The sequence below is a fragment of the Sus scrofa genome, chromosome 1 (assembly GCF_054392235.1).
Source record: "Sus scrofa isolate SSC_HxYL_T2T_F1_AM1 chromosome 1, Sscrofa_HxYL_maternal_Yorkshire_Landrace_v2.0, whole genome shotgun sequence".
Classification (NCBI taxonomy): domain Eukaryota; kingdom Metazoa; phylum Chordata; class Mammalia; order Artiodactyla; family Suidae; genus Sus; species Sus scrofa.
This window is the reverse complement of record NC_139383.1, coordinates 273195038-273207206: the sequence shown is the minus strand read 5'-3', so window position 1 is coordinate 273207206 and position 12169 is coordinate 273195038. Positions and strand designations below refer to the sequence as shown.

The following is a 12169-nucleotide window of genomic DNA, read 5'->3' as shown; positions in this document are numbered from 1 at the left end:
AATAATAAGAAAGAAAAAGGGAACACAGTTATCAAAACAACAGAGATTTTTAATAATCTTAAGAGACTATTACAGACAACTTTATGCCAAGAACTTTGAAAACTTAGAAATTATGTGTCCTACAAACACATAATTTATTAAAACTAACTCAAGAAAAAAGAGAAAATCTAAATAGCCTCGTAATCATTAAAGAAATGGAATCTGGCGTTCGGTGGTCTAGTGGGTTAAGGATCTGACATAGTCACTGCTGTGGCTCAGGTTCAATCCCTGACCCAGGAACTTGGCCAAAAAGTAAATAAATAATAAAAGACTATCCAATACACCTATGGTTTGACTTTATATTAAAAAAAAAAGAAAGAAAATAAAAGAAATGGAGTTCCCATCATGGCTCAGTGGTTAACGAATCCAACTAGGAACCATGAGGTTGCAGGTTCAATCCCTGGCCTTGCTCAGTGGATTAAGGATCCAGCACTGCCATGAGCTGTGGTGTAGGTTGCAGACACTGCTCGGATCTGGCGTTACTGTGGCTGCGGTGTAGGCTGGTGGCTGCAGCTCCAATTAGACCCCTAGCCTGGGAATCTCCATATGCCGAGGATGCGGCCCTAGAAAAAGACAAAAAAAAAAAAAAGAAAGAAATGGAATCTATTGTTTAAATTCTACACACACACATGCACATGCACACACACAATACCAGGTCCAGATGATTTTTACAGGTAAGTTCTACCCATCAGGGAAGAAATTGATAATACTGACTCATTAAGAGAGACAGAACTCCTCAACTTACATTAAGAGACTATGTACATGGTCGTAATACCAAAACCAGACAAGGATCATACTAGAAATTCATACCCATCAGTATCAGAAAGTTATATTAAGACTAATGTCACATTTAAATATAGACTCAAAAATTTTAAATTAATATTAGCAAACCAAATCTATCAATGTACACACAGATTATTAAGCTATATATATATAAAGCTATATATATATATATATATATATATATATATATATATATATATACACAGATTACATATCAAGAAGTAGGGCTTATACCAAGAATGCAAAAGTGGTTTAACATCAGAAAAAGTTATTGAGGAGTTCCCGTTGTCGTTCAGCAAAAACGAATCTGACTAGCATCCATGAGGACAGAGGTTAGATCCCTGGCCTTGCTCACCGGGTTAAGGATCCAGCGTTGCAGTGAGCTGCAGTGTAGGTGGCTGATGCAGCTCAGATCTGATATTGCTGTGGCTGTAGCATAGGCCAGCAGCTGCAATTCCTATTTGACCCCTAGCCTGGGAACCTAATATGCCATGGGTGTGGCCCTAAAAAAAAAAGAAAGAAAAAAGGAAAAGCTATTGGTGTTGAGTTAATAAGAGATTAAAAGATTCTAAAAAATAATCATCTCAAAAAATGCAGTAAGAGCATTGATAAAAATTTAATACTCATCCAAAACAAAACCTCCTAGCAAAACAAGGATAACAGATATTTGCTTAAAAGAGAAACTAATAAAAAATAAAGCAAACATAATTCTTGATGTTAACACATAAGAGGTGTTCGCTATGAAATCAGGAATAAAATAAGGATGCCTACTATCAATAAAAGAATTTATTCAAATTATATTGGAATTCCTAGATAACACAGAAGAAAAGAAGGAAAGAAGGAAAAAAGGAAGGAAGGGAAGGAGGGAAAAAAAGAGAAGAAATAAAAGTATATGGGTTGGAAAGGGGAAAACAAAGCTATCATTATATGTAGGTATTTTAATTATCTACTTAGAAAATCCAAAAGAATATATAAACAACAGATCTAATAAAAGAGTTCAGCAAGGTTGCAAGATACAAGATCAATGTATAATAATCAAAAGTATTCCTATTTACCTGAAACCAAACATTATGATTACTTTTGAAAAAGATGTAGGAATTCCCACTGTGGCACAATGGGATCAACAGTGTTTGCACAGTGGCAGAGACACAGGATTGATCCTCAGCCTGGTGCACTGGATTAAGGATCTGATGTTGTCAGAGCTGTGGCATGCTTGCAACTCTGGCTGGGATTCAAACCCTGCCCTGGGAACTCCATATGTCATGGGGCGGTTAATAAGTACATAAACAATTAAAAATATAAACTTACAACAATAAATCTTCTCTAAAATAATAAAATAAAATAAAATATACTTAAGAGCTTAAGGTAGGGAAATTTTTCTTAAATAGGAAAAAAACACCTAATCATGAAAGAAAGAGATTGATAAATTGGACTACATTAAAATTAAATTAAAAACTTCTGTTCATCAAAAAACATCATGAGGAGTTCCCGTCGTGGCTCAGTGGTTAACGAATATGACTAGGAACCACGAGGTTGAGGGTTCGATCCCTGGCCTTACTCAGGGGGTTAAGGATCTGGCGTTGCCGTGAGCTATGGCGTAGGTCAAAGACACGGCTTAGATCCCAAGTTGCTGTGGCTCTGGCATAGGCCAGCGGCTGTAGCGCCAATTCGACCCCTAGCCTGGGAATCTCCATTTGCTGTGGGTGCAGCCCTAGAAAAAGACAAAAGACAAAAAAACAAAACAAAACAAAAACACCATGAAAAGAATGAAAAGGCAATTATTATTAGCAATACATATATATGACAGAGTATGTCCTTAGAATATATTAAAACCCTTACAAATCAATTTTTTAAATGGGCAAAGGACTGGAAAGAGGATATCCAAATAGCCACTAAAGAAATGAAAAGGTGCTCACCATCATTATTCGTCAAGGAAATACAAATTAAAACCACAATGAGATATAACTACACACTCATCAGAATGGCTAGAATTTGTGGGGGGGTGGTCTTTTTAGGGCCTCACCCCCAGCATATGGAAGTTCCCAGGCTAGGGGTCAAATTGAAGCTACAGCTGCCAGCTCGAGGCACATCTGCGACCTACACAACAGCTCAGGGCAATGCCAGATCCTCAATCCACTGAGAGAGGCCAGGGATTGAACCCACGTCTTCATGGATACTACTAGTTGGGTTAGTTACTGCTGAGCCATTGAAGGGAACTCCAGGATGGCTAGGATTTAAAAGGCTGACCATACCAAGTGTTCACAAGCATGTAGAGAAATAGAAAGCTCTAACACTTTGAGGGGGAGTGTAACCTGGCGTGGCTACTTTGGAGAAGAGTATGTACTAAAACTGAATACGTGTAAACCGAAGGCTCAGCAACCCCTCCTCTTGGTACACCCAACATGATGGCATACATATGGCACCAAAATGCAGGTACAACATTCCATATTTTAGCTCAAAACTGGAAGCAACTCAAATATCCATTAACGATACAGAACACACATAAATTGTGGTTTACACATTCACTGGAATGTGATAAAAATGCACCAATAACTACTACAGGCAACAACATGTGGAAATCTCACATACGGATTGTCATCAAAAGAAGCCAGGTATAAAAGAATCCACACTGAGTTCAAAAAAGGCAAAACTGGGAGTTCCCGTCGTGGCTCAGTGGTTAACGAATCTGACTAGGAACCATGAGGATGCAGGTTCAATCCTTGGCCTTGCTCAGTGGGTTAAGGATCTGGTGTTGCCATGAGTGGTGGCATAGGTCACAGACGTGACTCGGATCCCGCATTGCTGTGGCTGTGGTGTAGGCCTGCAGCTACAGCTCCGATTCAACCCCTAGCCTGGGAACCTCCTTATGCTACAGGTGCGGCCCTTAAAAAAGAAAAAAGAAGTAAAATTCCCTACCTCATATCACATTCAGAAACAAATTCCATATGGACCATATGGATTAAAAACCCAAATATGGGGATTTCCCATCGTGGCTCAGCAGTTAACTAACCCAACTAGGATTCATGAGGATTTGGGTTCAATCCCTGGCCTCGCTCAGTAGGTTAAGGATCCGGCATTGCTGTAAGCTGTGGTGTAGGTCACAGATGTGGTTCACATTCCCTGTTGCTGTGGCTGTGGCTCAGGCCAGCAGCTGTAGCTCTGATTCAATCCCTAGCCTGGGAACTTCCATATGCTGCAGGTGTGGCCCTAAAAACCAAAAAAAATTTTTTTTAATTAAAAAAAATAAAAACCCAAATATGAAAATTAAAAACCTTTATTTATTTATTTGGTTTTTTTTTTGTCTTTTTTGCCATTTCTTGGGCTGCTCCCATGGCATATGGAGGTTCCCAGGCTAGGGGTCTAATCAGAGCTGTAGCCGCCAGCCTACACCACAGCCACAGCAACGCAGGATCCGAGCCTCATCTGCAACCTACACCATGGCTCACAGCAACACTGGATCCTTAACCCACTGAGCAAGGCCAGGGATTGAACCCTCAACCTCATGATTCCTAGTCGGATTCGTTAACCACTGAGCCACGACGGGAACGCCAAAAAAAACCTTTAAAATATTTAGAAGAAAATACAGAATAGCTTTGTGACTTTCAGGTAGGTAAGGATTCATTATAAGACATAAAAAGCACAAGTGATAAAGCATAACAGCAAAAATGAAAAATATATATGACATTATAATTTATGTTCAATGAAAGACATCATAAAGTGAAAACACAAAGTAGAAACTCGTAATGCATACAGTCAACAAAGAATTGGCATTGCTAGTACAGAAAGAATACAATAAATCTAAAGGAAAAGGTCAAACAATCCAACTTTTCAAAGAGGCAATAAAAGAAGACAAAAAACGAATAGCCAATTAAATATGAAAAGATGCTTTTACAAGTTGTAGCTGATGACTAGTACACTGGAGGACCACAGTGCTGAGGGCATCAGGAGCCTCAAATTCAAGTTCTGCCACTAACTCAAGATGCTCATTGGGCAAACATCTGACATAGGTACCTCAATTTTCTCACTTGCAAATTGGTGAGATCTGTGCTTCACTAGGTAATGAGAAGAATTTCTTCACAGGATAATTATAATTTCCTCAATGGATAATTACAAGGATCAAATTAAATTATTAAATGACATGGGTTTTTAAATATATATGAGGCAACATACAGATCAAAAGTCATTACTGTATCAAGCTATTCTACATGGAAGGGATAAATGAGAAGGTCCTGTTGTACAGCACAGAGAACTATACTCAATGTCCTATGATAAAGCATAATGGAAAAGAATTTTTAAAAAAGAATGTATATGTATATACACACAAATATATGTACAACTGAATTACTTTGCTATACGTAGAAATTAACACAACATTGTAAATCAACTATACTTCAATAAAAATATAAAATAAAATAGGAGTTTCCAGTTGGCTCAGTGGGTTAAGGATCTGGCTAAGGATTCCTGACTAAGGAACCTCTATGTGCCACAGGTGTGGCAAAAAAAATTTAAAAAACAAAAAAATTAAATAAAAGCTTAAAAAAAAAAAACATTGAAAAAATTTACTACTACTATCACTATTAACTGACTATAAATCTTCTATGCATTAGGGAGTTCCCGTCATGGTGCAGCGGTTAACGAATCCGACTAGGAACCATGAGGTTGCGGGTTTGATCCCTGCCCTTGCTCAGTGGGTTAAGGATTGCCGTGAGCTGTGGCGTAGGTCGCAGACGAGGCTCGGATCCCACGTTACTGTGGCTCTGACGTAGGCCAGCAGCTACAGCTCCGATTAGACCCCTAGCCTGGGAACCTCCATATGCTGTGAGAGCAGCCCTAGAAAAGGCAAAAAGACAAAAAAAAAAAAAAACTTCTATGCATTAATGCTCTTTCAGCAACCTGTTAATTTTCCTATTAACAGAAAAGGAAAATGTCTGTATGAAACTATAAAAGAAAAGCAGTAAGAGAGTTTCCTCTGTGGTGCAGTGGGTTAAAAATCCAACTGCAGTGGCTCAGGTGGCTGCAGAGGTGCAGGTTTGATCCCCAGCCTGGCACAGTGGATTAAAGGATCCAGCATTGCCGCAGCTGCGGCATAGTTCACAGATGAGGCTCAAATTCAATCCATGTGCCATGGGAGCAGCCATGAAAAAAAAAAGGAATTCCTGATGTTCCTGATGCCACGCAGTAGAAATGAATCTGACTAGTATCCATGAGGCATAGGTTCGATCCCTGGCCTTGCTCAGTGGTTTAAGGATCTTGCATTGCCATGAGCTGTGGTATAGGTCACAGACACGGCTCTGATCCCAATCCTACAATTAATTAATTAATGAGTGCTATGCTACGTATGTCAATGGTAAAATAACGGTGTGCACAGAGCATGTAACAAGGGAGCTGACCCAGTCTAAGAGGTCAAGGAAGGCTTCCCTGAGGAAGTGACATTTAAGCTGAGACCTGAGGTATATCAAAGTCTCGTTCTTGGATGACACAAGCCATTAAGATCATCCATCTAAATCCACGGCTCTAATACCTCCTCACCCAACGACCTTCTGGTTTTAATTTTACTTCCAATAAGGAGAAAACAGGCTGAGCCCTGCCACAAGTTTTCTGGTTTGCTTGGCCCTTACACCCCTAATTCTAAATCTAAAAGAAAGTAGGCATTTTCTGAGCCATCCGATAGCACAGCAATAAGAAAACAGACCCTGAGTTCCAACATCATCTCTGTCACTGTGACCTTTTAAGCTAATCAGCTGAACCACCTGAGACACCATTTCCTTATGTGGCAAGGGGAGAAATTCAGAACATCTCTGACATCTGAGATGGTAATTCAATGATAATTCAATGGCTGAATATAAGACAGGAGTGAAGTGGTCAGGTCCCTACCTTTGGCTTTCTTGGTAGCAAAATGGCAGACCGGTACAGCTGGATAGGCCATGTATTGTCCATGGTTATTTCGGCTTCCACTCACTGTCTTCAGTGTAACTTCTGAAACAGGTCTGGTCAAGGCTGCAAGGGAGTTGCAAAAGGCAGGGTGGACCAAGCGGAAGCACCTTAAACCCAAGGCCATGACTGAAGACAATCCTTGTGAACATCCACTAAAAAAAAAAAAAAAAAAAAAAGGCAAAAAAGAGATCTAAGTAAAACAGACTCTATTACAACTTCAGAAAATAATTTGTCCAGTCAACAAGCAAAACCTTTCAACAGAGCCTATCAATCAGTTCGGTGCTATGTGCCAGGTAACTGAAATACACGACCTCGAACCCTCCTCCCAACAGATGTACAAGGAAATACATTTTACAGAACAAAGAAAGTGAGGCTCACAAAGATTTAAGTAACTTGCTCACAGTCTGTAGGACTCCAAATCGTCATGCTTTCTACTACAGAAAATGCCTCTCGGTACACAGGGAACAGAGTTAAGTAAATTTGCAACAGCCTAATCCTTAACGATGGAAATTAAACCCTAATATGAGAAAAGGCACAAAATGTTGATAAAGTTATACCATAAAGAAGAAGGGCAGAGCACTGGAAGAGGACTTTAAATAAAATCATTTCAACAGGCATAAAATGACTGGAAAATTCACACGGCAGCATTTAATTAAAATTTTCTTTGGTTCCTTATGCACTGATTACCAATTAGAGTGCACTTTAATGTGAGTCTGAAGCATGGCTGAGGTTTGAGGTCTTCCATGCAATAGAACTAAAGCCCTGGAAAATGCCACCCTCCTCTGTGTTAACACAAGTTACACATTATACTTCTGGGGTCTTTGACCATGGAAAGATGCTACAGCCTATGGCTACTTCTGGGACAGAACACAGGTCTAGCTAACTGGCAAATGTAGCATTGATAGCTTCTGCCAGGAATCTGGCCATTATTACTCAGCTAAAAAACTAAGAACAATTAGTACCAAACACCTGGAAGGTACCATCTTTAAAAAAACAGTCCCATACCTCGTTAACAAAGAAATTCCATTCTAAAATGTTGATGCAGTATAACAGACTGAATGAGAGCATGGGCTTTGTAGCAAGAAGATTTGGAATTTAATCCCATCTCTGTCATGACTAAATGCCCTTGAACATCTCTGCACCTTGATTTCCTCAACTGTGAAATGGGGATATTTATAGTTATTTCTTACAGTTGGGACAAATAAATGAGTTAATGTACGTAAAACACTTAGCATAGTGTCTAGCAGATAGCAGGAGCCCCCCAAAAGGATACCTATTGCTGGCTATCACCTTTCCTTTCAAAGACTTCCATGCCAGGGCCAGACACTATAAAGAAATATTGCCTGTCATTACTGATGTACAAGGAAGCCTAGAGTCGGTCACATCTGGATATAAATTTCAACTCTGGGCAATTCATTCCACTTTCTAGGCATCACTTCCCTCATTTTCAAAATGAGAAAAATAATTCTGTTCTTAAAATAAGATAGTGAATGCATGTAGAAACCTCATGCAAAAAAAATCTAGTATAGCTTTTTAATAAAAGCTGGCTATCATTATCATTATCTTTAAAAAAAAAAAAGCGAATGAGATGCACAAAGGCAAATAATTTCTCCTGATGGAATTTTTAATAGCAAGAGATGCTAGATGTCAATAATCAGTATGAAGTCAGTATAAAAAGATCTGGATTAAAAAAAATGAAGGCATATTTTTTTCCTCTTCTTTAATTATTATCAATAGCTACCATTAATGGAGGTCAGGCCTGAGCTGCCTGCTTTACCCATATTATTCATTTTAATCCTCTCAAAAATGCCACAAAGAGTGTACTAATTTTCTTTTTATAGATATAGAAGCTGAGGTTCAAAGAGAGTGTCACTGACCAAGGGCATGAAGCTAATAGCTCTGCCCTAAAGCGGCAAAACTGTTCACAGAAATCTGCATCTAAGTGAGGTTTCTATATCTAGCTTTTTGCCTAATATAGCCAATGCCTAATCCACACATATCCAAATATGGCTGTATAATAAATAATGTGTTGTTGTTGTTTTTAATCTACAGGGTCTCAATCTGGCTGTTCCATTTAAGACAGGTTTCCTGGTGTTCCTGTTGCAGGTCATAACACCAATCCACAAAGCAACAGGAAATCAAAATGGGTTAGAAATAAACAACCTTTGACAGAAAACGCAACACCCCAAAGCACACCCAGCACACATGAACCGGAAGACAACTCTATAAATAAACCACATTGCTGAAAAGTTTAAGGCGTAGATTTTAATTGCACAGAAATCAGGAAACATTAAAGTAGACGTTCAATAAAAGCAGTTCCTTGGACCCTTTACCTTAAGAACAGAGAAGTAAGTTTCAGCATAGAAGTAAGGTCAAGGAAAGGAACCATCACAGGAACCCAAGAATGATAAAACAAAATTAACCTACACTCAAAAAATAAATAAATAAATAAATAAAGTAGCTGGAAGTAGCGGACCTTTGGATGCAATCTTGAACTGGAATCTGTGTTAGCCCATTTCCTAGTTGTGTGACCTTGGGGAGATGATAGGCCTCTCTGAGCTACAGTTTCCACATCTTTCTCATGGAGATATTAATAAACCTTTAAAAATACAATGATTAAAAAAAAAAAAAAGGGAGTTCCCGTCGTGGCGCAGTGGTTAGCGAATCCGACTAGGAACCATGAGGTTTCGGGTTCGGTCCCTGCCCTTGCTCAGTGGGTTAACGATCCGGCGCTGCCGTGAGCTGTGGTGTAGGTCGCAGACTCGGCTCGGATCCTGCGTTGCTGTGGCTCTGGCGTGGGCCGGGGGCTACAGCTCCGATTCGACCCCTAGCCTGGGAACCTCCCTATGCCGTGGGAGCGGCCCAAAGAAATAGCAAAAAGACAAAAAAGAAAAAAAGAAAAAAATAAAAAAAAATAAAAATACAATGATAATAATAGTGAAATTATAGCTTATAATTATACACTGATAACTATGAGCCAGAAAGAATTCTAAGTGCTATATTACATACATGAACTCATTTGAGCCTCATGATAAGCCTAGGAGATAAGTACTATTATTATAATCCAGTTTATGGATAAAGAAACAGAGGCACGGATAAATCCTTTGCCCAAGATTTTATTTCAAGCAATTTTGTTCCAGAATCTGTTCTCTTAACCACTATCCTATACTGTGTATATAAAACAGTATGGTTGCTGGCACTGTTATTCAAACTACTGAAATATTTTTAAAAATTACAGAAGTACATAATCTCTATCTAAAGTTGAGGTTCTCAAAACTTGAATTTTCCTTGTGGTTTTTTGTTTTTGTCTTTTTAGGGCTGCACCCACAGCATGTGGAGGTTCCCAGGCTAGGAGTTGTCAAATCGGAGCTATAGCTGTTGGCCTACGCCACAGCCACAGCAACGCAGGATCTGAGCCGAGTCTATGACCTACCCCAGAGCTCATGGCAACGCCAGATCCTCAACCCACTGATCAAGGCCAGGGATCAAACCTGCGTCCTCATGGATGCTAGTCAGATTCATTTCCGCTAAGCCACGACGGGAACTCCAAACTGTCCTGTTTTTCATAGAAGGCACATTTTAATGTTGTAAAGAACTAGATGAGGAAAACACACGTCCTGGCTCATCCACTACGCCAGCAACCCCTACCAATCCAGTCGTGTATTAGCTTATAATACGCTAATAATACACACAGACCCTTGCTGTACATAAAATACTTTCATATGTATTACCTGATTCCCACAATAACCAGGGTTATGATTACCACCCACATTTTACAAAGAAGCAAACTGATCTTCCATTTCCGTGAATACTCCTCCTGCTTCAGGGCCTTCAAACATACTGTTGCATCTGCTTGCAAAGGTCTTCCCACACCTCTTTAATGAACAACCTCACATTTTCCTTTCAGACTGCAGCTTAAACATCACTTCCTCAGAGGAAGCCTTCCTTGGCTGCCTCCTCTAGCCCAACAAGTCAAATGTCCTATAGCCCACTTTCATAACACCCTGTACTTTTTCATGGCACTTTAACAATATCAGCTAATATTTGTGCAGTTATTTGATCATGGTCTAATTCCCCCCATAAGACTATAAGCACCACAAGGACTAATGTATGCTTGTCTTGTTCATGGCTGTGTCTCCAGTCTCCAGCACATTCCTGAACACAGAAGACTCTGAATAAATGTGATGAAAGATGAGTGAAAGTCTAGAAAGGTTAAGTCCTTCCTCAAGGTCACAATGCTGGCACCAGAACTGAAATCTAAGCCCCGGACAGTAGGTCCTGGGCTCTGTTTCCCAAAACTGCTTCCAGTGTCTCTTGGTTGACAGATTTTTCACTTAGAGATAATAAGGCATATTATTCTCTAAATTCGGTGCCTTGTGAGGGCATTTATAGTATCTGACTATATATAAGATCACATCCCTGGCACAGCTAAAGGAAGGATAAGACACTTTAACAGATGGAGAAAGAGCCTTTGCCTAAGAGCTAGGAGGCCTGGATTCCGATATTCCTATCTCATCACTCCTGCCAACTATCCTTTTTAGATTCATAACTACTCTGTATTCAAAAAGTATTTGTGAAAGCTCTGCCGCTGACGACTTATATCAAGTCATTTCTTCTGAGGTTGTTTCCTCAACTATAACACGAAGAGTCAGACCAGACTTTCATTCTTTCTAGCTATAGAGCCTTCAAGATTCTGAGAATGCAATAGAGTGGGGTGAGTGGAAAAAAGCATCCAACTCAGAGAAGACCTGGGAAAGAATGCTGGTTCCAGCACTTCCTGGGTATGTGACCTTACATAGGTCAAACTCTCTTGGCCTCAGTCTCATCTGCAGATGACAATACGACTTGTTAGGGTTACCGGGACGATCGAATGAGATAAGAGCTGCAGAAGCACTTTACCAATATAGAAGGGCTACTGAAATGACTGTTTTGTCACTGGACGGCACAGAGTAATGTTGGAATTGAGTCCCCTCACTCACTAGCCGCGTGACCGTGATGAAATTACTCGTTCGAGCTTCCGTTTCTCCATCATGGGGAGAAACCTCCCACGGGATTGTTCAGAAAATTAAATGTTCCTGCCAGGTAGCGGGCAACTAAGTACCTGATACTATTTAGTAACCTAAGCCTCCCATCCTGGAAGTTCCTAGCTGATGCGATTAGCCCCGCCCCCAACCCGTGAGACTCTCGGATCTACCAGTCCCGCCCCCATCTGTAAAGGTCAAGCCGGATTCCAACGGAATGCATCGGGAACGGTGTTCCGGGCCCTAACAGTCCCCTGAGAAGTCCCTGAGCAGAAGTCTCTGGCGCGCGAGCCTCAAGACTATACCTAGGACACTCACCAGCTAGCTCCCAGGGTACTAGGAAGACTCGCGCGACCGCGGCGACGGAGGCGGCGCGGGCGTCGTGACGTCAC

General features: G+C 40.3%; 1 protein-coding gene across 5 annotated transcripts in view; it reads right to left on the bottom strand.

The window, feature by feature from the left end:
* The window catches only part of MRRF (mitochondrial ribosome recycling factor), a 61968-nt gene extending 49823 nt beyond the window's left edge, over nt 1-12145 (bottom strand). For all 5 annotated transcript variants that reach the window (XR_014826650.1, XR_014826649.1, XR_014826648.1 and 2 more), the window contains exons 1-2: nt 12096-12145; nt 6697-6908 (exon numbers count right to left, since the gene is read on the bottom strand). Coding sequence is in view for 2 of the 5 variants with exons in the window: in XM_003480599.5 (XP_003480647.1) it covers nt 6697-6880 (184 nt within the window). In the remaining 3 variants the exon portion in view is untranslated. The remainder of the gene's footprint in view (nt 1-6696; nt 6909-12095) is intronic.
* Nucleotides 12146-12169: the final 24 nt, after the last annotated feature.